We start from the raw sequence: 25,381 nt of genomic DNA on the forward strand, positions 1-25,381 counted from the left end.
GCGCCCGCCCCTTCCTCTCGGAAGAGGCGGAGCTTCCGGCCGTGACCTGGAAATTACTAAGCGACCCTCGTCCCTTTTAGGTCGGGCCTTCGGGAAAGATGGCTGCGGTGCACGGGGCTGAGGTCAAAGTGGACGGCAGCGAGCCAAAACTGAGCAAAAAGTAAGTGTGGCCGCAAGTTATTAAGGTCTTTGTGGCCGGACAGGCCAGGCTAGGAAGCGCGTCGAGGCTCCGGCCGAGGCGGCTTTGCCTGGAGCCTTCCTGCCGGTTCTCGTGGGTACAGCCACGCCGGGACGTAGCCGCTACGCCCCGAAACTACATCCCCCAGGTTGCCTCGGGTCCCGGCTCTGGCGGAGTCCTGTGGTCGTATTCCTGGAGAAAGGAGAATTGACTAGAGAAAAGCGAAGCTTACTCCTTTCCTTCCCTCCCTCTGAAAAAATGCCGTCTTTCCTTATTGAGCCACGCCTCGCTACCCTTTGGAGAAATGTTAAATACCCGAGCTTTTCGGAAAGACCTTCAAATTTTCCTTGGCCTCACCCCGGCTGTTCTGAATCTTACGTATTAAATGGATCCTTTCTAAAACTATTGTGCACCTATCTATATGGGTTATTTAAAGGATCTGTGAGTATTGAGTGAATGACCGAAGTCTAACAGTAGAGTCTGTCTGTTTCAGCCGTTACACTAAAGCTGCGCTTTGGAGCACTGCTGGATAGATCTTTGTTAACCAACCCAAATCCTTGGAGTGTGAAGATAAATATAAATATATCAAGATTAGCCTTCCGTTAATTGGTTATGTCCTGTATTCCTGGGCATATATAATATATTCCCTCTCAACTAGGGTTCTTCAGTTGAAGCACAGAACACAGGCAATGATTTGTTTTCTCAGTACTCCCAAGGATAGTGCATAACTAGTGCTATTCCAGATGCCTAGGAGAAAAGTTAATTCATTACAAATAATGGCTGCCTTAGTGCACTGGGGCTCAGTTCTTGTGCTGAACCCGGATAGAATAGACACTTAAGCAGTAAAAATTGATTTTCCTTTGTGTCCCTGGATTTATGCTTCAAATATTCTTAAAAAAATGAGAAAGGAAACGTCTGAGTTGATGTTTGATAGCACCCACTATGTTGTCCTTCTGAGAGTATCTGATGCATCTCTATGTTTAGACTCTAGTCTTGGACTTATGCCTTTGGGAAAATCGCTTAGACTTTGATCTGTTACATCAGTATAGTTGACCCTTGAGTAACTCAGAGGTTAGGGGCACCATCCCCCATATAATGGAAAGTTCAAGTGTAACTTTTGACTCCCCCAAAATTGAATAACCAACTGTTGACTGGAAGCTTATCAATAACATAAACAGTTGATTAACATGTATATTGTATGTTACATATATACTGTATTCTTACAGTAAAGCAACAAAAAAAATTTTTAAGAGAATCATAAGATGGGGCACCTGGGTGGCCCAGTTGTTAAGTGTCTGCCTTCAGCTCAGGTCAAGGTCTCTGGGTCCTGGGATTGAGCCCCGGATCGGGCTCCCTGCTCCAAGGGGAGTCTGCTTCTCCCTCTCCCACTTCCCCTGCTTGTGTTCCCTCTCTCGCTGTGTCTCTCTCTGTCAAATAAATAAATAAAATCTTTTTTAAAAAAAATCATAAGAGAAAATGCATTTACAGTGCTATACTGTATTTATTCCCCCACAAAATCTGCATATAAATGGACCCTGCACAGTTAAAACCCATGTTGTTTAAAGGTCAACTGTAATTGAATTTAAGGTTTTTAAGTCATAAATGCCTCCTTGCTTAGGAGGAATTTGGCTAATTCCTTTCTACTGACTTCCTCTAGATTAATTACAGCTACCACTTTTTAAAAGCAGGTTTTATGTGTCAGACACTATGCTAGAACTATATAAACTTTCTAATTTCAAGAATAACCTGGCAAAGAAGGGGTGCCTGGGTGGCTCAGTTGGTTAAGCGACTGCCTTCGGCTCAGGTCATGATCCTGGAGTCCCGGGATCGAGTCCCACATCGGGCTCCCTGCTCAGCGGAGGGTCTGCTTCTCCCTCTGACCCTCTTCCCTCTCATGCTCTCTGTCTCTCATTCTCTCTCTCGCAAATAAATAAAATCTTAAAAAAAAAAAAAATAACCTGGCAAGGAAAGTATTAATGTCCATTTTTCAAATTAATAAACAGGCTCTGAGTGACTAAATACACATTGCTAAAGTGTGCATACCTAAAATGTGGTCTGTCACTGATTCAGCTCTGGAGCAGAGATCTAAAACCAAGTCCAGAACTCCACAGCCCATGCTCTTTACACTGCCTGCACCTTACCTCCTCACATTGTCTTTAAAAAATCTGCGGTTGATGTATATTCCTCTAGTGACCAAGGGGCTAAAATAATTTTTTTAATGATTAACATTTCCTTCTGTATCTTAATTCTTCTTGGGACTTCCTCAGTCTGCATCTTTAGTGAGCACCGTGTTATGCCAGTTATTTTCAACAAGTTTAAAAACAGATGGGCTGCCTGCCAAGTGACTCATTCCCAAATGAAAGGTCAAATTAATGTAGTCCAGGATCCTTCCTCAAATTCTACTTTCCTCTTTGTTCCTAGAGCTCAAACAAATCTTATCTTTGACTCAGGTGCTTTTGTGTGGCTTGCTTTTAGCTTCATCTAGGGTTTGCAATTGACAGTGATATTTCATATGCTTCCCATTGCCATCTTTGTGGCCAGGTATTTAATCTCCAAGAGAGAAGCCACATGTCAGGGGCTTCAGAAACACTGCTTCTGGTCCTGTCTCCCTATTTTCTGGATCGTTGTGATCATTTCTACCTATAAACTGTTGATTGCCTTGCTCTTGAGTTTTGACCCAGATATGTACCTTTTTTACCATAGCAAGGACAGAACATTGTCAGATTGCAGCATAGTGAGTGTTACAGGGTTGTTGTCAGTTAAGAGGGTCTTCAGCGGAACACTTAAAGGTTGTGCAACCTCCCCCTGCCCCACACCCATAAGAGTAGGAGTGCTGGTTGGGTGTGTATATACTGTTTTGTCCCATCTGACACCACATCTCTGTTTCCTGTTAGGTGGTGGTAATCTTTAGTTCCGGGGTGTTCTGCCATGTTGACGCAAGCTGCTGTAAGGCTTGTTAGGGGGTCCCTGCGCCAAACCTCCTGGGCACAGTGGGGGCAGAGGGAGCTGCGACTGTATCAACTTGCTCCTTTCACAGCGCTTCACAAGGACAAGCCACTTTCTGATAAAAGAAGGTTGGTGCCCTTACCTTCGTTGTTGCTATGGGAGCAAAAATCCTTCCCTTACTTAGGTCCTTACCCATTAAGCCCCTGGCTAAGTCTTTGGACTTGTTGCTAAGAAAACAGAGCTCCACTATGAAAACCAATAGTTGTTTCTCATTTTTTTTTTAATAAATTCAGATTCTCACTGTAGATCCTTGAGGTTACTTGTACATCTTATACTAGAACAGTGTTGAGAACAAACGTTATTTTCCCTTTCTTGTCTTTCTGGACTTGGTTTGCTCATGAGATTAATTTGGTTTCTAGTCTTTGTTCTATCTCTAGGACCTTTTTGGATTTTTCCTTAGGATTAATTTGATTTAAAGAACAATACCTAGTTGAATGGAAAAAAACAGGGTTTTTTATGTTAATGCTAGGAAAAAACAAATGGCTCCAGTGCCTACTGACGGAGTTACATACAGCACAATAGGCCTATCATACAGTTCTGGAATGTTTGTCTTCACAACTGTTACAAGACAGATTACATCCAGAGACACCTGCTTTGAAGCCCTCAGAGTCAGTCTTCTTACTTAAAAATGATTATTTCAAATCATCAGTTAATTTTTTTTAATTGACTTACTCTAAATTCATACTGAAAATTAAGAATTTGCCCAAAAGCCAGATAATATGCAAGCATGACTTGGTATCATTTGCCATGGTTTTTATTAAGAATACTTGATAAAACATTGGTGGTTTGATTGAATGATCAATTCTATTTGAATACTGAGGATATCCTCTATGCAAATCTGTTTGGTTTCTGGGTTCAGATACCAAGATTTCAGATCAGAGTGTAGGTAGTGAGGGACCAGAAATGTATCCAAATCTAAGATTTCTGTCCTGGGTGCAGAGAATGAAGTGTTTAAGATAGGGAAAGATACCTAGGATATCTCACATTTGCGTGTTTACTAAATGCTAAGGGCAGGGTCATCTCGGTCCTCATAGTATTTGGGGAGGGGAGTATCTTCTGTTATTTCCATTTATAGATGGGGAGAAGTCACTCATCCAATGTCTTATAATTGCTAGACAGCTGTGTCAGAATTTAGTCCCAGGCAGTCTGACTCTAAAGATGTTATATTATGCCCTACTCTATGCTGGTTTATACACTGTTCTGCCCAGTTTGTTGTCAAAGTCAAGCTCCAGTAGGCAGACCAATACTGAGGGCCATTGTCAATGTATTGACCAATGCTGAGGGAAAGATTGTCAGTGATGTGTCTCCTTGAACTCTTAAGAGCCACCTCTCCCCCACCCTGTCCTACCCCAAACTAACCCTTGGAGAGCTGTAGAGAGGTATGGCAGACAGAGCTGGAGATGTTGCCTCTTTTGGTTTTTCTTTGTCCTGGGGTATCTTGATTTTAGTTGGGATCTCACACTGGAAAGCCAAGGCTGAGAAAGATTTTTTACATATTTATTCTAAGCTTACTTTTCCTTTGTCTTAATTCACCTGTAGAGTTGACTAAGAGACTAGAAGTAGGGGTGTAGAACCAGGCAAGAGCATTTCCCCCTAGGCTGTTCATATTTTTGATAAGTGGTTGTGGGGCAGAACATAGCAGAGTACTATTCAGGCAACTGTCACATTGAACATTTGCATCTTCCCGACAGTGAGCTAAAGAGACGCCTGAAAGCCGAGAAGAAAATAGCAGAGAAGGAGGCCAAGCAGAAGGAGCTCAGTGAAAAACAGTTAAGCCAGGCCACAGCTGCTGCCACCAGCCACACCACTGACAATGGTGTGGGTGCTGAGGAGGAGAGTCTGGACCCAAATGTGAGTCCCCTGGACCACCACTCTGGCTGGGCATGGGGAAGCTTCTGATGAGGCTTAAGGCCAATTCCTTGGGACCGGTGACTAAGAAGATAAATAGGAACTGGAACACGCCGTCAGCCCTGGGTTGCTCTAAATGGATAGGGGCTGGGGGTAGGCTGCTACTCCATCTGGTGAAAGGCACAGGCCATGAGCATTTTCCTAATCAACTCTCAACAGCCATTTGGGAGAATCCAGGACTTCCAAGTGACTGATTAATCTCCCCTGAAACTAGCTGAGCCTTACAGCAAATCCAGAAAAGGTATCTCCCTAAAGATTGGCTAGGGTTTTCCTTGGACCAGAGATTAGCAAACTATAGTCTGTAGGCCAGATCCACTTTCCCTTGTATTTCATCTCATCCCTCCTCCCTGGTTTTGAAAATAAAATAGTACTGGAGCACAGCCATGCCCAGTTGTTTACATAGGTGTAAGGGTGCTTTCACATAACAGCAGCAGAGTTGAGTGGTTGCATCAGGAAAAGTGTGCTGACCCCGCTTTAGAATATTCCCTTTTTACATTCTCCAGGCCCCAGAGGGCAATCTTGGGGGAAAAGTCTGATGTGTAGCCAGAGGGAGGAAAGTAGGAAAAAAGATAAGTAACTCACCATGCAGATGTGTCCACAAAAGTGCTAACCAAGGCCACCTGTATAAATTAAACTTATTTTAGGTAGAATTCCAATTTTTCTTTTTACTGAATCTTGCATTTCAGAGTTCTGGCCTTCACTTCCACCTATGAATTTGGCCACCATGCGTAGTTTAAGTGCACATCTCACTCCATATCAAATCCTGGGATTTCAAAGGTGTGGAGGGCCCAGTTAAGGAAACCTCAACGTATTAGAGTCACTCTGGGGCAGAATACAGTACTCTGCTACTTGGGCCAATGGTCTGATCAGGTTCAACTTCTCAAAGGCTTTCTTCCCCCTTCCCCCAATAGCAATACTTCAAGATCCGCAGCCAAGCAATCCACCAACTGAAGATCAATGGGGAAGACCCGTACCCACACAAGTTCCATGTTGACATCTCGCTCACGCATTTCATCCAAGAATACAGTCACCTGCAGCCTGGGGACCACCTGACTGACATCACCTTGAAGGTGGCAGGTAGGAGGACTCCCTGGCAGTCTGCTGTGCTCCCCCAGCACAGGCCTCTACAGGAGCACAAAGGAAGGTCTGAGTTGGTCTTGCTTTCAAGTAGTCTGTGTCTGAGGCTACTACTTAACAAGGGACAGGGCTGATCGATTTCATTCACACAAAGAAGTAGAACAGCCCTAAAACATGAGATTGTATTCCGGATGAGGTGACACTGCAGAGGAAGGGGCATTCTCTGAGAGGAACTCCTGAGCTGATGCTGCTGCTAGTTCATAGTCCTTTAGGAGGACTTTTACCAGTGGGAGCCATGGCCGCATGCTCCTAAAAATTCCCACCTGTGGCCTAAGGATGTTTTGCCCTGAGGCTGTATTTCTAGAACATGGTTATCTTGCAGTTCTAATATCTTACATGGGATCTTTTCCTTAATTTAAAAAAAAAATCTGGGGCGCCTGGCAGGCTCAGTCCATAGAGCATGCGACTCTTGATCTTGGGGTTGTGAGTTCAAGCCCCACTTTGGGCATAGAGGTTACTCTAAAAAAAAATGTCTTTGGGTGCCTGGGTGGCTCAGTCAGTTGATTGTCTGACTCTTAGTTTCGGCTCAGGTCATGATCTCAGGGTCCTGGGATTGAGCCCCCTGCTCGTGCTCCCTCTCTGGCTGTGTCTCTCTCTGTGAAATAAGTAAATAAAATCTTTTTTAAAAAAAAAAGTGTCTTGATGTTACTCGTTCTGAGTCAGTATTCTCAGGTACACAGTGTGCCCTTCAAATATGTATTTTCAAGTCTTCCAGGAAATTTTTCTTGAATATAATTTTTTTGTGTGTTCTGTTTCTTGCTTTGGTTTTCTTTTGGGACTCCTTGTATCCATATGTTGGATCTTCCCTTCTTTTCAGTATTTGTCACTTTTTCTCAAACCCTTTTTATCTCTTTCTTTATACTTTGACTTAAATTTTATTCTTCTTCCCCACTTGGTTTCTTTTAAAGCATTATTGTATTCACTCTTATTTTTTTCTAGTTTAGCTTTCATTTCTGAAATGATTTTTTACTTTATTTCTGAGTTTTTCATGTGTCACTTCATTTCTTAGTTTTTCAATGATTCTAATTTGTGGGGTTTTTTGTTTCATGTCATTTTCTTAATGTCTTTCAGCTCACTATGAAATAGAATTGTTTTTTTTTCTGAGCATGTCTGTCCTGAGTGCTTTTTTATTTAATAACTGATATTTGACCTCAATGCTTATATCTTGCTTATTTTTATGTGAAATTAGTTTTCCTGAATGTTAAAAGGAAGCTTAGTTTAGATAGCTTTTCCAGCTTCACTGAGCTCGCTCTTCTATTGTTTTGTTCAGTGTTCAGAAGTAAAGCAGCTTGCTTCCTGAGATTTCCAGGCTCTCTTCCCCTTCCTCACTTTTGTTGGACCTTCTCTTTCCTTTATCTGTGTTTTCCTGGTCTTTTCCAGTTTTGGGGGCCTTGCCCTAGAAGGGAGCCCCGGCTGTTCAATTTAACAGATTCCTGGGGCTACCCTGAGGGGCGTCAGCTCATTTAGACCTTATGCAGCCCCAGCCCCCTATGCTCACCCATGTGGGCAGTGGCAAATCCCCTTCTGGGTTTAGCTGCCATCCTCCAGTTAGCTGCCACATTTTCCAGTGACTATCTATGGCCATTTTGGAAATTTCCAGTTCTCAGACCCATCAGATACCTCATTGCTGCCTACAGCTTTTTCCTGTATGGAGGTCTTAGGGTTCTTGTGGTTTACCCCATGGCCTGTATTTGGGGATTCCTGGGAATATCTTCCCACATAATTTTGTTGTAAATTTTATCCATAGCTTTTTGGCCTTGCCTGTCTAGTTGTTCTTTCTATTTTTATGTGAGCATTGAGTTAGATCCAAAAACTATGCTGCCACCGACACAGCCATCTTCCAGGAGTCAGGTCTTCCTGCACATTTTTAACTGATTTAATGAGGAAAAATACTGGGCTCAACTCTCAGGCTAAAATCAAATTGTTCTGGTCTGTGGTCATAGGACATTGTACCCAGACATAAACAGTGCAGAGGGAACTTTTCTCGCACTGATATCACGAAATGGCTTCTGGTTCTGTTGGTCAGTATTTTTGTTATTCTTTTTCTAGGTAGGATACACGCCAAAAGAGCTTCTGGGGGAAAGCTCATCTTCTATGACCTTAGAGGAGAGGGGGTCAAGTTGCAAGTCATGGCCAATTCCAGGTATGTAGAGATAACCCATTGCAGGCCTTTCTAGATTGGCCCAGAGCAACATGGTTGAGGACAAAGGCCCATGTGCTCTCCCTTTCCTGTTGTATTTAAAGTTAAAAAGTTGGGTAGGGTTGATTAAGGCTGAATAGAGAATAAAAAGGCCATCTGGTCACCTAGAGAATAACAACTGCTCTCGGGTTGTGCAGCAGTTACAGGTGGAGGATAACACTTGAGCAGTTGACAGAAGAATATAAGATTCTTTTCGGGCGCACACTAACTAGGCATCAGCAGTTTGGTGAGGATTCCAGAGGTCAGTTTTAAAAACTAAACCAGTCGGGGGGTGGGGTCAGTTAAGCATCCAACTGTTGATTTCAGCTCAGGTTATGAGATAGAGCCCTGCATGGGGCTCTGTGCTCAGCACGAGTCTACTTGAAATTCCCTCTCTTCCTCTCCCCGTCCCCCCCACTCGTGTGCTCTCTCTCTAAAAATAAGTAAATAAAATCTTTAAAAAAAAAAAAACTAAACCAGTGGTCAGTTTAATTTGGAATATTGTATACCGAAGTACATTTTACTTTCAGGAATTACAAATCAGAAGAAGAATTTATTCACATCAATAACAAACTGCGTCGGGGAGACATAATTGGAGTTCAGGGGAATCCTGGGAAAACCAAGAAGGGTGAGCTGAGCATCATTCCCTATGAGATCACACTGCTGTCTCCTTGCTTGCATATGTTACCTCATCTCCACTTTGGCCTCAAAGACAAGGTAAGCTCTTGTGGCCTCCTCACTGTGATTTATCGTGGCATTGGATCAGACTTAGCAGTGATTTCTGTTTGTTACTTTTGGTTTAGGAAACACGGTATCGTCAGAGATACTTGGACTTGATCCTGAATGACTTTGTGAGGCAGAAATTTATCATCCGCTCTAAGATCATCACATATATAAGGAGTTTCTTGGATGAGTTGGGATTCCTAGAGGTGAGGGAGAATTCTTACCTGACACGATGAGCTAGCTGCCTTGTTATGTCTGCCTCTGACTATTCTTTCTCTTCCCTTTTCCATGTCCTGTGTCCATATTGTTCATGCTCAATGAAAAGACCCCTTTCTTCCTAGTGTCTTTGTTCCACCTTGTTTTTTTAGTGCCCTGATTAAGAAGGCAGGACCTGAATTCTGAGATAATGGACAAAATATAGGGCCGTCCACACACTAATGATGCCACCATGTTCAGTGTGTTATCAACTCATTTTGCTTTTTTGTAGCATTAAAAAAAAAAAATAGGTTTTAATTGTATAAGAAAAGTAAATGCATGCATGTTATTGTAAAACAAATTCAAAGAAACTGAAACAAAACTGAAAGTCTCCTTTCATATCTCCCAACTACCTTCCCCAAATTTGAGTTTGATATGTATCCTCCCACATCACTTGCTGTGCATATATACCTATATACCTGAGTTTGTTGCAGATGAGGTATGTGTGCAAATGTTTTAGAAGGGTTTTATTTTTTGCTTTAAACATAAATGAGGTCACACTATGTATTCTGATGGACCTGATGTTCCCCCCCCCAATATATTCTGGAGTCTTTTGCATGTCTATAATAACTAAGTCAAAGGATATAAGCATTCCAACTTACAGTGTTTATTAAAAATTTAATTTATGGGGTGGCTCAGTTAAGCATCTTCCTTTGGCTCAGGTCATGATCCCCAGGTCCTGGGATCGAGTCCCCCGTCGGGCTCCCTGCTCAGCGGGGAGCCTGCTTCTCCCTCTCCCTGCTGCTTGTGCTTGCTCTCTCGCTCGCTCTCTCAAATAAATAAAATCTTTGAAAAAACTTTAATTTATAGCTTGTGAAAATTTATGGCACTATATTAATGGTGTTTGGTATTAATAGAAATTGAGATGCTTCGGGCGCCTGGGTGGCTCAGTCGTTAAGCGTCTGCCTTCGGCTCAGGTCATGATCCCAGAGTCCTGGGATCGAGTCCCACATCGGGCTCCCTGCTCAGCAAGAAGCCTGCTTCTCCTTCTCCCATTCCCCCTGCTTGTGTTACTGCTCTCGCTGTCTCTCTCTCTGTCAAATAAATAAATAAAATCTTTAAAAAAAAAAAAAAAGAAATTGAGATGCTTCTAGAAAATTAGGTCATCTCTACTTTTTTGTCAAGCACCTGCACATGACTATTAGACTTAACTTTCACTTGGGGATATAACAGGCTTAGAACATAGCCATGCAAAACCTGAGTTAGCCCCAAGGCCTCTGTTTTGAGGACCTCTGTCTGAAGATTAAATGTTTCTCCCTGTTGTTTAGATTGAAACTCCCATGATGAACGTCATCCCAGGAGGAGCTGTGGCCAAGCCTTTCATCACCTACCACAATGAGCTGGACATGAATTTATACATGAGAATTGCTCCAGAACTCTACCATAAGGTAATCAGTAAGAGGATGCCCTGTTCCTTAGAGAAGCAGAAGGCTGGAAATCCACTGGCTAGGTAGTTGCAATCAGAAATAAGAGGAACAGTGAGGGTACAACAGCCAAGAGAATATTCTAATCTGCCAGGCCTGTGAGTGTTACACTCCCGGAAGTTCTCTACAAGAGCAGTAGAGCATTGCAGGTCAGAGGGCAAAGAGATTGTCTTTCCTAGGTGTACAGCTCCTCCTAACCTGCTTTGGTTCTCATATTTTAAGTTTTTAGTTCTCCTTGGATTAAATCTGATTTTAGTCTTTTGTATAAAAGCTTGATCTCTGCCTAGAACTTGATAATAAACATTATTAATGGCCAGAGTAAATACTGAAGCCTGTCACTTAAAATTCTTATAGACAACAGAAACTGTTATAAGTAGTTTAAGCACAAGAAGAATGTGTTCAAATGTATAAGGAAGCTCACAATTCTCAGGAGCTGGGAGGACCAGAGATTCAGGCTTGGAGACCACAGGACTAGGAAATGATTCTCAGGCCTGTCTGGGCATTCCCATGGAGAACCTGGATCTTTCCCACTAGGGACAGCTAACATAGCTCATAACCCTGGCTCTAGGCACAGGTCATTGCCATTAGGACTTCTGTAATACATCTTTTTTCAGTAGCTTTCAAAAGTTGCATGGGTGTGTCTGACTGGTGGAGAGCTTGGGTTACATGCCTGCATCCTAACCCCAAGAGAGACTTCTTGGGGAGGCTCACACTCATAAGAGGAAGTACTTTCCCAACAGAGGAAGAGTATTCAGAGGTCCTGAGCAACCAAAATGAATGATGACTGTCCACTACAAAGGTCTAAAGAGACTAGGGTACTCAGCATTTGGGTGGAGACCTCAAAACATGGGTGAGCTATGAAAACTAAATTAACTTTTGTAGACAAACTTTCCAGAGACATTAAAATTAGCTGCCATGACCTTGGCCATGTGTTACTAGATACTGGTGGTTGGTGGCATTGACCGGGTTTATGAAATTGGACGCCAGTTCCGGAATGAAGGAATTGATTTGACTCACAATCCTGAGTTCACCACCTGTGAGTTCTACATGGCCTATGCAGATTATCATGATCTCATGGAAATCACAGAGAAGATGATTTCAGGTGACCTCTCCTGTTTCCTTTGTCTTTCACACATGTCTGAAGGGCTGATTTGCTGCTTTCGGGAGGACTACTTGTGGGTCCTCTTTAAATGACAGATTTCTTTCCCAGGGATGGTGAAGCACATTACAGGCAGTTACAAGGTCACCTACCATCCAGATGGCCCAGAGGGCGAAGCCTGTGAGATTGACTTCACCCCCCCTTTCCGGAGAATCAGCATGGTAGAAGAGCTTGAAACGGCCTTGGGGGTGAAGCTGCCAGAAACCAGGCTCTTTGAAACTGAAGGTAAAGTGATGCACGCCTCCACAGAACGGCCCTCCTTCCTGTTCGGCCCTGAATTAGATGAGGTCAGGGCTAGAATTTCCCACACTATTCTTTTTTATATACTTTATTGGGGTAGTATAATGTCATCTGTCCTAACTTGCACGTTTATATTACAGAAACTCGCAAAATTCTTGATGACATCTGTGTGGCAAGAGCTGTTGAATGCCCTCCACCTCGGACCACAGCCAGGCTCCTTGATAAGGTGACCGACCATGCTCTTCAAGTACTTGCCCTCATCCCATGGTAACCAGCCCCCTGCTCCCTATGAACGTGAACTCCACTGTGCAGCACTAACTTCTACAGCCTCTTAGGAGCCCTCAGGAGAGAGAAAAGAGAATTAACAAGTTTTGAACTCTTGGTACTAACTCTGTGCCAAGTAGCTACGTAATCTGAGTTAAACCTTACCAGCCATGGAGAGGCTTAGGATAAATCCCAGTAGCAGCAGGTAGTGGGTAGGAGTCCTCCACCAAGACTGGGACAGTCAAAATGCCATTCAGAAAGGATCTCTAGCTCTGCTTTCCTTTTTCCTTAAGCTTGTCGGGGAGTTCCTAGAAACGACATGCATCAATCCTACATTCATCTGTGATCACCCGCAGATAATGAGCCCTTTGGCTAAATGGTAAGATGAAATAGGATATTTCAGTCACCTATTACTGTGTAACAGCTTCAGAATTTAGTGGCACAAATCAACAATTCTCAAAAGTTTGTGGGTTCATTTGGTAGTCTTTCTGCTATACAAAGTGGTAGCTAGGGTAACTCAAGTGGCTGTAACTGGGAACTCAGGCACCTTGTGTCTTCTCCACATGGGTTCTCGTCCTCCAGAGCTTCTTTATGTAGCCTCTGTCTGGCAGCGTAGCCTGGGCTTCCTTACATAGTGGCCAGGTTCCAGAAGAATAAGCCCCAGGGTGCAAACACCTATCAAGCTTCTGCTGTCCCCATGGCCAAAGCAAGTGCTATGGGCAGCCCGGAGTCCGCATGACAGGGCACAGAAGGGCAGGAATACAGGAGGTATGGTTCAGTGCACCCATCTTCCACGCAGGTGTGTTGGGAAGATGATTGAAGCTTCCATGTTTCTCACCCTCCTCACCACTGTACCAAATGATACGGTGCTAGAATGCATCCGGGCCTCAGGTCTCAATTCGCAACACTTAGGAATCAACTGGAATTCAGGAACTCTTGTGTTTGTAGCAGATGTTATTAGTGAACCTGTGTCTTCAGCCTCCCCTTTGGTCTCTTGTCCCCAGGCACCGCTCTAAAGAGGGTCTGACTGAGCGCTTTGAGCTGTTTGTCATGAAGAAGGAAATCTGCAATGCCTATACCGAGCTCAATGACCCTGTGCGGCAGCGGCAGCTGTTTGAAGAACAGGCCAAGGTCAGGAAGGGGGGTGGGGGACAGAGGTAGCGGTTCCCTCATGTGCACACTCGCTAGACAGTGTTGGCCTGAACCCTGGTCTCTGTCATTCTCTGCATCTCTTTGTGGCTTCAACAGAAACGAAGGGGAAAGCCACGGGCTTCACGGGAGGAAGTCACAGTTCAAGATGGAGAACTTGGCTGGTTTGGGCTCTAGAATTTCCACATAGAGGAGCTTAGGCATGATCGTATCTGTGTGGGGAGTGTGATGCTTGCCTTGAAGATACATTTGCCTAACGAGAACATCATTTTTCTTAAACGGTACATATATTAAGATGGCTTTGGGGTGAGAGGCAGATAGATTAATGGAGACAAAGCCCCCACCGGCTGCCCGCACCAGCACTGCCCCAGATGGGTAGTTTCAGGAAATGAGGGAAAGACTCCTGGGAATCCTCAGTCTCCAAAAATCAGTCTCACTGGACTCACAGAGCCTGGGGCAGTTGGAGGTGTTTCCATTTCACAGAGAAAGTCTCATGTGTTCTGAAGTGGGGCTTACTGGCCCTGACCTGGTCTTTGAAAGAAATGGCTCCATCCTGAAGTTCCTGGGAAACCAATTCCCAAGACGTGCTGGGTGTCCAGAGCATTCCCAGAACGGTTATCCCTGTGAATGTGCTGACGCGCCCACTCAGACCCTGAGAGACCGCGCAGCCTGGAACAGTGTCGCAGTTTGGTTCTCTTGTAGGCCAAGGCTGCTGGCGACGATGAGGCCATGTTCATAGATGAGAACTTCTGCACTGCCCTGGAATACGGGCTGCCCCCCACGGCTGGCTGGGGCATGGGCATCGACCGCGTCACCATGTTTCTCACAGACTCCAATAACATCAAGGTACGTGGCAGCCCTCCATCGCGCACTGCCCCAAGGAGCTCCGCTGTCGGAGGCGGGGTGTGGCAGGCCTGGAAAAGAAAGAAGGGAAGGGGTTTGGGCTGGAAGGAGGAGCGGGCAGAGCAGTTACACACGATTCCACAGGAGGGCAGTCAGGGCATCTGATATGATGGGATTTGGGAGGTTTTCTACCTGACGCAGAAAAAATACTCATCGTTTGCATTTCTTGAGGATCCAAGGAACACACTAAGCCCTCTGCGTGCGTTTTCTCATGTAACTTACAGTCAGCCCTGTGAGGCATAGACATTGTTGTTATTCCCATTGTTACAGATAGGGAAGTCCTACTGTCAGAGAAGCTCTGTGTTCACTCATTCTTTTCCATCCTCTATAATTGAGAGGGACTGAGTTGAAGTAAAAACCCAGATCTCTGGATTTGGGTGGCAACAATAACAGGAAGCAAAAGCATTGGGTGGATAGCTGTGAAAAAGAGCGTTCTTCTTACTTCAAAGTGCATTTTCTCTCCTGTAGGAAGTACTTCTGTTTCCTGCCATGAAACCCGAAGACAAGAAAGAGAGCGGAGCCCCCGCTGATACCTTAGAAAGCACAACAGCTGGCACTTCTGTCTAGAAAAACCATCGTTGCAAGTCGTGTAAGTCAGGCCTCTCTGCATTTCTGCACAAGTTCAAGGACTGCAGAGGAATTCTTGTGTATTGCTTTCCATTTGATGATCACGGTTCAGTTCAGGCACCAGAAGAGAGAAGAGGAATTAAAAATTCCTTTTTACTTCTTATTTCCAAGTAAACCATTTGTCTCTACTTGCGTCTCATGACTGTGTTTACCATGGAACATCAACTTTTACTCAGACAGCTGGCCTAGTGGATGTTTAGGATTATACCACTTTATTCATTCACCAAATTTATATTAATGTCTGCTCTGTGTCAGGTATTGTGCTGGGGGGTTGGGGAGAGCAGTGAACAAAAGCCAAGTCCCTGCTTTTGTGGAACTTGTATTTGTTTAGGGGTTGAGGGCAACCAGACAAGAAACAACTAAATGTATATTTCTGGTATATACTAAGAAAAAAAAGGGGGGTGAGGGGACAGAGGTGCTATTCTAGAAGGAAGTAGATGGGGGACAGTGCTATTTTAAATATGTGATCAGGGAAAACTTTTAGGTGACATTTAAGTAGAGATCTGGAGACATCTGGGGAGGGAAGGGTGATCCAGACTAGAGGACTGCGTTTTTTTTTAAAGATTTTATTTTTAAGTAATCTCTACACCCTATGTGAGGCTCAAACCCACAGCCCCAAGAACAAGAGCTGTGCACTCTACCAACTGAGCCGGCCAGGCGCTCTGAGGACTGCATTTTCGAGGAATAGCAAAGCGTCTGGTATGGCTGGAGAAGAGTAAGCAAAGTCCCTGAGGGGCCAGATCACACAGGCTCCTGTAAGCCATGCTGAGTGTGTGTTTTGTTAGGAGTGACATGAGAAGCCATTGGAGGGTTTTGAGCAGAGTGCTTTGAAAATACTGCAGTAGTTAGCATGAGGAGGGCAAGAGTGAAAGGGAGATGGTGGCTGACAGTTTGAACTAACGGAGGTGCTTACATGTCATTGGACTTCGCCCGGTCCTCAGGTTCATAGGATCTGGTGAAGGGATGTGGGTTGTAAGCAGAAGGATTCAAAGACGATTTTAAGGTTTGGAGTCTGAACAACTGAAGAGTTGTCATTTACTGAAATGGGACAAACAGGAAGTGCAATTTGAGAGGAAAGGTTGAGCGTTGGGTTTTACACCTAATTGGACATCGGGTAGGAACAGTAAGTATGATGTTGAATATGAGTCTGGATTTTTCTCATTACCTTCAGCTCATTGCACCTGGGCTAAGAATGAGTCAAGGGTATGGCTGAGGGCCTGCTCTTATAATGGAGCCCCCAGCCACATGAGGCAGCTGGGGGAAGCTATCGATGAGTCCTACCATGAAGGACTTGTGTTTTGCATCTCAGCAAAACCTGCAAGTGTCCCAGCTTAGGAGTCTACTTTCACAGCAAGTTGTCACTTCTGTAGCTGGTACACTGATCTGAGCACACGGAGCCCTCACTGGGAATTAACCTCAGAGAGTGTTGAGCATTTCCACCCCTCGCTGGTGTTTAAACGCAGGCTCCAGGAGCACTTGGCAGTGGTGGTATATGACCAGGTGCTATTTCAGAAGAAACACTTACAGATGGCACATCCTTCAGCAAGCCGGTGTTAAATTAAAATGAAAACCACCTCCCCAAAGGAGAGGGTGTATGTTCAAGATATGTTACTGGACTTCAAGCAACGCTACCACTGGAAAAGGCAAGAAGGACCATTGAGGTCACAAGCGACCTTTAAAGATGTGTTTAGGGGCGCCTGGGTAGTGCAGTCGGTTGAGCATCTGACTCTTGGTTTCTGCTCAGGTTGTGATCTCAGGATCGTGGGATCAAGCCCCACGTCAGGCTCCGCACTCTGCTGGAGATTCCCTCTCCTTCTGCCCCTCCTACTTGGGCTTACTTTCTCTCTCAAATAAATAAATCTTTTTTTTTATTTTTTAAGATTTCCTTTATTTATTTGACACAGAGAGGCACAGCGAGAGAGGGAACACAAGCAGGGGGAGTAAGGGAAGGAGAAGCAGACTTCCCGTGGAGCAGGGAGCCCGATGTGGGGCTCGATCCCAGGACCCTGGGACCATGGGCCCTGAGCTGAAGGCAGACTCTTCAACGACTGAGCCACCCAGGTGCCCCAAATAAATCTTTTAAAAAAATAAAGAGCTGTTTAGTAGTAGGCTGGGGGCAGAAGCCAGCTGTCTGGGCTCAAGGAGGCTGGAGACAGATGAACTGAAGCAGTAGACAATATGTTTGTGGGATTTGGCAGGAAAAATAACAAATAGGATGAAAGCCAGAAGGAACAGAAGGATTGTAATTATAAAGTCCTCATTACCTCCTTCAACAGAAGGCTTACAATTTGTTAACTGCTGTACTGGAGTTAAAAGAAAGACATGGTCTCAAGCTTCATCACACTTCTAGGTTTGTAAGGGAAATAGACGTTTAATAAATCATTTTTTAACTGTGTAAAATGGCAGTTCTAATAAATGCTTTGAAGGAGAGGTCCATGAGGTATTGAGAAACTCTAATAGACCTAGTTAAGGAAGGTTTCCCCAAGGACATTAGAATCTAAGATCTGAAAGAAGATAGAGCGTTAACTAGTCAAAGAAAGAGAGGGTTTTCCATGGTGTAGCAACAAGCACAAAGGCCCTGAGATAGGCAAGAGCATAGAAAAGGCCGATGACACTAGATAGAGTACAGAAGCCCATGAAAATATACCACCAGATGAAGCAGGAGGAAGCTGGTCATACAGGGGTATGAGCCCTATTATGGGATTTTGAGTAATCTCTGAGTCTTACTATGGGATTTTGTATTTTGAGAGTGCTGGAAAGCCACTAAAGTATTTAAGCAGAGCAGTGACGTCACATTTGTGTTTTAAAAACAGCAGTGTGGCTGCTCTGTGGAAAAGAATTGGAGTTGGGCAAAGAAAGGTGACAGTCTAGAGGTTAGCATAGCAATCCAAAGGGAAGACAGACTGGATTGTTGCCATGGAAATGGACAAAAATGGATGTTTTCAAGAGACAGGAAGTTAAGATCAACAGGACTTGGCAGTGGATTATATTGTGGGGGTTACGGGAAGGAAAATGACAAGGAGGGTGACTCACTTTACAGTTTATTTGACTAGATAGATGGTGGTACCAATCTCTGAGATATCTGATGACCTCCCCCCCTCCCCAGGATCAGTGCCTCTTTATTTTTTTTTTTAAAGATTTTATTTATTTGGCAGAGAGACACACAGCGAGAGAGGGAACACAAGCGGAGAGGGGAAGAGGGAGAAGCAGGCTTCCTGTGGAGCAGGGAGCCCGATGCGGAGCTCGATTCCAGGACCCTGGGGTCATGACCTGAGCTGAAGGCACACGCTTAACCGACTGAGTCACCCAGGCACCCCAACTTCTGTTTTTTTTTTTTTTTTAAAGATTTTATTTATTTGTCAGAGACACAGCGAGAGAGGGAACACAAGCAGGGGGAGTGGGAGAGGGAGAAGCAGGCCTCCCACTGAGCAGGGAGCTGATCCCCAGGAGTGAGCCAAAGGCAGACTCTTAACAACTGAGCCACCCAGGTGCCCCGATCGGTGCCTCTTTAAAGGCAGAAAAGGGAGGCAGTTGCAGATTAAAGATGTTGGAGAGAAAGGAATGAGGAGCAGGGTCCTTAGCCTTGGAGGTTGCCTGTGGCCCTTTTCCTCAGAACTAGAGAGAAGGATGGGGTCAAGTAAGCTGCACTCCTGTCTCCTCCAACTTTTGAAGGGTGCCAAGAAGAAAAATGAATTTCTCATCTTTAGGAACTGAGGTATACAACTGCTGGATGGCACAGGCTCCTGAATTATCCAGACAAGCTATGCTACTATTCCTGGCAACCTGAAGGTTTTAGACCCACGCTCTCCAATATAGCAGCCACTAGCCACGTGTGGCTATTGAGTATTTGAAATGTGGCTGGTCCACATTAAGATGTAAGTGTAAAACACACACCAGATTTCTTAAACTTAAGTATGAAAAAATGTAAAATATCTCGGTTTTTTTAAATATTGGTTACACGCTGAAATGATACGACTTTGGACACACTAGGCTAAATAAAATATATGATTACAATTAATTTCACTATTTCTTTTCACTTTTTAAAATGTAGCTACTAGGGGCGCCTGAGTGGCTCCTCGGTTGTCAGCTCAGGTCATGATCCCAATCGAGCCCCGGGTCGGGCTCTCCATCCCCTTGGAGAGTCTGTTTCTCCGTCTCCTCCCCGCTCGTTCTGTCTCTTGCAGTCTTTCTTTCTCTCCCTCAAATAAATAAATAAAATCTTTAAAAATAAATAAATAAAATGTAGCTACCAGAAAATTTTAAATTACATTATCGGGCTCAAATTTTATTTCTGTGGGACAGCGCTGTTTTAGACAGAAATTCAGACTAGTGTTCCAAGATACGACCTCATTCTACTATTTGAATCATCTTACGAAGGAGTCAATCTTCCACTGGACCACTTGCCCAGAAGGACTACGAGGGCCAGCGTGCACTGCGCGCCTTTGGGGGCGGGGCCTGAAAGAGCAGCCTCTTTGTGATGTCACGTCCGCCATTTACGGCGATTCTCCTCGCTCCCACGGAGGGCGCACACCTTTTAGGTGGGAGGGGAGCGTTCGGGAGGCGGCCGAGGGCGCGCAAGTGGTGGGGGGGGCCCAAGGCTGCTGGGTGAGCTGGGTGAGCTGCCAATGTTCTCTATTGTGTGTGAAGGACCGTGCCTCCCCCGGCGCGCGTCCCGTTTCCCGGAAGTGCCAGTATCCGCTGCGGGCGGGCGCGGGGCGTATGGCCCCGCAGCAGCGTCCGCGCCACCCGAGGAGGCAGGCGCGCAGGTTGTCGCTGTTTCAGGAGCCTAGAGCCTGTCGGGTAACCGGCCGAATGGGCTCCACTCCGGCTCTAGAGCCTTCCGAGAAGGGGCTGCGGCTGTGGCGGGGTGGGTGCTAAGGCCAAAGCCTTTTCTCCCTGGCAGCCGACCTGCCTTAACTTTTCTTTGAAAAGGAAGTGAGTTCTTAAACGCTTTTTGCAAGTGTTGCAACATGCGGTCTTGTGGGCAAAGAAATGCCTGTTTAACCGAGCTGTTGTTTCATATGAAGTTATGAACCTAAGAGTGGATTTGGAGATTTGGATTTTAGTGGACCTAGTTTAGCAAAACATTGATTCATTGCAGCTCCTGTGCACGCTCACCCAGACAACTACATGAATGAGAGGATGGAATAGTTCTGGGCTGCATCATCTTAGGGAGTCAACGTTACTTCTGGCAAGTTCTGTCTTCCCTAGCTATTGTGGTTCATGGTATATGCCTCTGGCTTGATTTCACGTTGATGCCTTGAAATGAGAAGGGAAAATCCCTTCCAAATAGAGGATTCTAGGATCTCTCATGCTTTTCTTTTGCCTGGAGAGATACATGGCCTCCTGGTTCTCTGACTTTAAAGTCACAGTTTATGTCAGTTCCTGCCAGATTCTGGTTTTCCATCACTGTGGTCTGATTTACCATGACCATTTATTGCAGCAGCAGGCCTCCACATTAGAACTCTTAAAAGATAAACTGAGGCATATTAAAAATTTTAAGTTTTGGGGGGAGGGCAAAAACAAATTCCAGTTAGGCGGCACCAAACCAAAAGTGGTTAGGAACACTGCAGATGAGAGCTAGGGGAGAGACTTACAAAGAGTGTAGCAAGAAAGGAAATTACTTGGTTGGCAAAAGTTTAAGCCTGGGTTGGCTGTTTGTGATTGGTTATCCCTAGAGTTTTGCTTTTTTTTTTTTTTTAAGATTTTATTTATTTATTTGACACAGCGCACAAGCAGGGGGAGTGGCAGGCAGAGGCAGAGGGAGAAGCAGGCTCCCTGCTGAGCAGGGAGCCCGATGCGGGCTCGATCCCAGGACCCCGGGATCATGACCTGAGCTGAAGGCAGTTACTTAACCAGCTGAGCCACCCAGGCGCCCCGTGTTTTGCTTTTTTAACTTAGAGGCATGTACAGACTTAGATCATGGTTTGCTTACGTAGGCCACCATAACATTAGAGCCGCATCAATCTAATGGCCTCCTTGTTTAATTTAACTCAATGCTGGGGGCTCATTGTAGAAATAGCAGTTTTCAGAAGCTGCATGCATTGGGACTCAGTAAAGCCTTTTTTAAAACAACAACAACAAAAAATGCTGAGCTGTATCCATCACCATATGATCTCATTCTGCTAAGAAGCTTTTCATACATTTGAGTCCAAGTGAAATCATTGAGTGAGCATAGAGACAAGAATAGAAGAGTTTCCTAGCGAAGTAGCCTCTCAGGTCTGGTCTGCTTAATGGTTTTTTATTCATGGCTTTACATTGCCGTTGCAGCTCCCTTGCTCCCCAAGGAGCTCAAGACAATCAGGAACATGAAATGTTCCTTTTTTTGGAATATTAATCATGGTTGACAGTAACAGTGCTTAACGTTGTAGCAGTTGCTTTTTATGTATATTACTTAGTCCTCACGATAACCCATAGATTAAATACTACTGTTACCCTATTTTAACAGATAAAGAAACAGGAAGAGAGGGCGCCTGGGTGGCTCAGTTGGTTAAGCAACTGCCTTCGGCTCAGGTCATGGTCCTGGAGTCCCGGGATCGAGTCCCACATCGGGCTCCCTGCTCAGCGAGGAGTCTGCTTCTCCCTCTGACCCTCCCCCCTCTCATGTACTCTCTCTCATTCTCGCTCTCTCAAATAAATAAATAAATCTTTAAAAAAAAAAAAAAAAAAGAAACAGGAAGAGAGAGGTTAGGTAATCTACCCAATTGGTAGCAAAGTCAGGATTATAACGCAGAAAGGGTAACTCCAGCACAAAATCCTGTGAGGAGAACGCTCGACTGATGAGAAAGCTCTGGGCTGTCACTTCTCCCACCTGCCTCATAAAACGTTATAGGAGAAATTAAAGCGTTTTCTTGATGGGGGTCATCAGTGGAGATTTATTAGAGGGAGATAAAGTGTCAGTCTTCTGGGAGAAAGTCGGAGAAGAGAAAAATAAAAGGTCTGAAAAAGAGGATGGAAAAGAAGACCATCTGCCCAGAAAGATAAACCATATATGGTTAGAGTCTGCCCAAAGGCAGCTGAGGTCTGCAGTACCTGACGTGCTACTTCCAAATGAAAATTGGAGTAGCAAGGATATTTCCCTCTCATGCGCTTTTATTTTTGTAGTAGGTTCAGATTCATTAGATACATGTCAGATGTCCAACATTTAAAAAGAAACAGCTTTAAGAAATAGGGTGTCTTCTGGGGTTGGTGGAATCTGGGACTTACTTGATCTTTCCTTAAAAATGAAAAGGGGAGGGGCGCTTGGATGGCTCTGTGGGTTAAGCCTCCAACTCTTGATCTCAGCTCAGGTCTTGATCTCAGGGTCACAAGTTCAGGCCCCGCATGGGGCTCCACGCTGGGTATGGAGCCTACTTTAAAAAAGGGGGGAGAGGGGACAGGGAAGTAGTAGAAGAAAATGACCATTACAATTCCAGGTAGAAAAACCTCTGTATGAATGCAGTCCGGCTACCCTGAAAGCTTGTTGAAGCACCTGGGCAAGAGTTGTAGCATCTTGCGTTGGTTCTCTTTTCTGTACTTCCAATGGCTGTGGTTTTTGATCAGGCTCAGCACTAACTCAGACCATGTGGACCGCAGATGAGATTGCCCAGCTGTGTTACGAGCACTATAGGACCAGGCTGCCCAAGCAGGGGAAGCCTGAGCCCAACCGTGAGTGGACATTACTAGCAGCCGTGGTGAAGATAAAACCTGCAGCTGACCAGGCCTGCGGCGGCACTAACAAACCAGCACAAGGTGAGGCCTTTTCACCTCCCAACGCTCCCTCTCCCTGTCAGAGATGGTAGGGGAACTGTTCATGGCCGGGCAGGGACAGTCCTGGCTGGTGTCAGCTGCAGTGGTGGGCAGTACTTGCGGTGGGAGCTGGCGGTGCTCGAACCACATTTGACATTTTATAAGAGCTCACCTAATGATCCGTTCTTTTCCTCTCAGTGACAAAGGAAGTTGTCTCAATGGGAACAGGAACGAAATGCATAGGCCAGTCCAAAATGAGGAAGAGCGGTAAGCCCGGGTAGGGTTTAAACAACACCTGTCTAGGGAGCTTTGGCAACCACCCTGCATTTTGTCCTTTCCTCTTTTCCTGTTAAAGGGGCCACATCAGGGGCGCCTGGGTGGCTCAGTCGGTTGGGCGTCTGCCTTCAGCTCAGGTCATGATCCCAGAGTCCTGGGATCGAGCCCTGCATCGGGCTCCCTGCTCAGCGGGGAGCCTGCTTCTCCCTCTCCCACTCCCCCTGCTTGTGTTCCCTCTCTCGCTGTGTCTCTCTCTGTCAAATAAATAAATAAAATATTTTTTAAAAAGGGGGGGCCACATCACTGAGGTGGCTGACCTTTTCATTCCCCCTGTCACTCCATTGGGAAGGACAGTACTCATTTTAAGAATCGGAATACACAATGGAGGCAAAGGCCACCAGGAACATGCTTTCTGCATAGATTGGAAGTTGGCCAGTATTTTCATGCGCAAAACAAAAGTTCCCTGGACTTAGCTGCTCCCCATTAGGTCCAAGGCCCCCCAAAAGCAATCTCGAATTAGATGGAGATTTGGACACCAAAAAGACTGGAAATCCCTTAGAGATCTGGCATCTTCACCTCCTGCATCCAGTTAGCAAATTCCTTCCCAAGTTTGCTTTCCCCATTTTCCCAGCCTTGCCTTCTGTGTGCCAGGACCACTGTGGATTGAATTTGATGGAATTGTATCACCCCAAGCTCAAGTGTGATACCAGGGTACTAAAGACTTGGATCCCTTTCCTCCAGCTATTTTCCTATAAAGCAGTCGTTCCCAGCTATGGGGAGATTTTTGTCCCCCAGGGGACATTTGGCAGTGGCTGGAGACATTTTTGGTTGCCACAACTCAGGGGAGGGCGATATTATACTTCCTGCCTCTGGTGGCAGAGGCCAGGAATGCTACTAAACATCCTACCTTCCACAGGACAGAGCCTCACAACAAAGAATTTTCTAACCCAAAATGTCAGTAGTGCTGAGTTGAGGAACCCCTGCATTGCCATCAGCGATTGCAGTACTTCCTGACAGTCCTCCAGGAGCTACATGGCCGTCCTGGCTGCCGGGGAAAACCGCTGCGTTCTACTGCTAGGAAACAGGGCCTCTCCAGGTTCTGTATGTCTTCACTAGTGTCCTGTCTTTGCCATAGGAGACATCATCAATGATAGCCATGCTGAGGTCATAGCCAGGAGGAGTTTCCAAAGGTAAAGGCACATCCCCAGAGAATGTGACATAGCCTGCCATGGGGAGCCCCAGAATTTGCATTGCTAATAAACTCTCAAGTAACATTGATGATGTGGGTCTGTGAACTACACTTTGAATAGCCCTGGTCTAGACCGTGGTTCTCGTGCTTGATTTGCATCAGAATTATCTACATTTATGAAAAACCAGATTGCTGGGCCCTCCGCCGGAGATTCTGATTCAGCAGGTCGGGGGTGGGACCTGAGAAGTTGCATTTCTAACAAATTTCAGATGATGCTGGTTCAAAGGCCACACTCTGAGAATCACTGGTCTAGATCATTCTCGTAATTCCAAATCACTGCCAGTCCCATCGGTCTCAGTAACTCTTCCTTAGAAAGTCATCAACCAGCCAGAGTCTTTCCCTTCACCGCAGAGATTGGCTGTTCATTCTGATAACACCTTGTGCCCCATTAGGTACCTTCTCCATCAGCTCCACTTGGCGGCCGTCCTGAAGGAGGATAGCATCTTTGTCCCCGGAACTCAGAGAGGGCTGTGGAAACTCAGACCAGACCTCTTGTTTGTGTTTTTCTCCAGCCATACACCCTGTAAGTATAGTCAAGCCTTTGGATTAATGTTACGTTGTCTATTTACTTATGTCCTCTTATCCATAGATACATTTCTCAAAAAAGCTCTTCTGGCTGCAGTGTAGCTGCAAACAGTGGACAGTGCCTTTTTCTGAACAGGCCATGGTGCCTGATCACTTCTCCATCAAGGAGCAACATTGCAGTTCTCGATTCCCAATCAGGATTGGGAAGCTTCAAGCTGAAACCCCACAAGGTCTGAAACCATCAGTTGGGCTTAGAAGTCCAAAGCCCTGAGTTCTATAGCGATTTATCCTGAAACTCATTCTGTTCATTCATTCAACAGATATTTTCTACTACTTGTCGGTTACAGTATGACATTGGATATATGGCAGTGAGTAAGACTGGTCCCTTGCTTAGCCTCATAGAATCCTTTCTGGAATGTGGATCTAGTCATGATCAGTTCAGTTAAATTTT

General features: G+C 45.2%; 2 protein-coding genes across 10 annotated transcripts in view; both read left to right on the plus strand.

Moving 5' to 3' along the window:
* The first annotated feature begins 4 nt into the window (after positions 1 to 4).
* Positions 5 to 15,280, plus strand: KARS1 (lysyl-tRNA synthetase 1). 2 transcript variants are annotated; one of them, XM_006743330.2, is made up of 15 exons: positions 29 to 160; positions 3,073 to 3,252; positions 4,876 to 5,035; positions 6,004 to 6,169; positions 8,279 to 8,372; positions 8,939 to 9,125; positions 9,212 to 9,337; positions 10,655 to 10,774; positions 11,750 to 11,912; positions 12,021 to 12,194; positions 12,350 to 12,435; positions 12,767 to 12,852; positions 13,478 to 13,604; positions 14,325 to 14,468; positions 14,994 to 15,280. In XM_006743330.2, the coding sequence occupies exons 2-15, from the start codon at positions 3,107 to 3,109 to the stop codon at positions 15,090 to 15,092; spliced, it is 1,878 nt and encodes a 625-aa protein (XP_006743393.1). In that variant the 5' UTR covers positions 29 to 160; positions 3,073 to 3,106; the 3' UTR covers positions 15,093 to 15,280. The 2 variants fall into 2 exon arrangements, with proteins under 2 accessions (XP_006743394.1, XP_006743393.1); XM_006743331.3 differs by lacking the exon at positions 3,073 to 3,252 and having other exon boundaries at positions 5 to 160.
* A 4,335-nt stretch (positions 15,281 to 19,615) lies between these two features.
* The window catches only part of ADAT1 (adenosine deaminase tRNA specific 1), a 26,766-nt gene continuing 21,000 nt past the window's right edge, over positions 19,616 to 25,381 (plus strand). For 2 of the 8 annotated variants that reach the window (XR_014140987.1, XM_081807379.1), the window contains exons 1-5: positions 19,750 to 20,019; positions 22,695 to 22,883; positions 23,079 to 23,147; positions 24,292 to 24,346; positions 24,798 to 24,928. Coding sequence is in view for 6 of the 8 variants with exons in the window: in XM_081807379.1 (XP_081663505.1) it covers positions 19,872 to 20,019; positions 22,695 to 22,883; positions 23,079 to 23,147; positions 24,292 to 24,346; positions 24,798 to 24,928 (592 nt within the window). In the remaining 2 variants the exon portion in view is untranslated. The other 6 variants (XM_081807381.1, XM_081807382.1, XM_031039178.2 and 3 more) reach the window with 6 other exon arrangements.

This window comes from Leptonychotes weddellii, chromosome 16 (genome assembly GCF_054177405.1).
Source record: "Leptonychotes weddellii isolate Sample4059 chromosome 16, ASM5417740v2, whole genome shotgun sequence".
NCBI lineage: Eukaryota > Metazoa > Chordata > Mammalia > Carnivora > Phocidae > Leptonychotes > Leptonychotes weddellii.

Bases quoted from the DNA above. Each gene is read 5' to 3' on its own strand.
- KARS1 (XM_006743330.2), top strand. From the start codon at position 3,107: ATGTTGACGCAAGCTGCTGTAAGGCTTGTTAGGGGGTCCCTGCGCCAA. The intron at 5,036-6,003 runs GTGAGTCCCCTG...TTCCCCCAATAG, and splicing joins AGGAGAGTCTGGACCCAAAT to CAATACTTCAAGATCCGCAG. The intron at 11,913-12,020 runs GTGACCTCTCCT...TTTCTTTCCCAG, and splicing joins CACAGAGAAGATGATTTCAG to GGATGGTGAAGCACATTACA.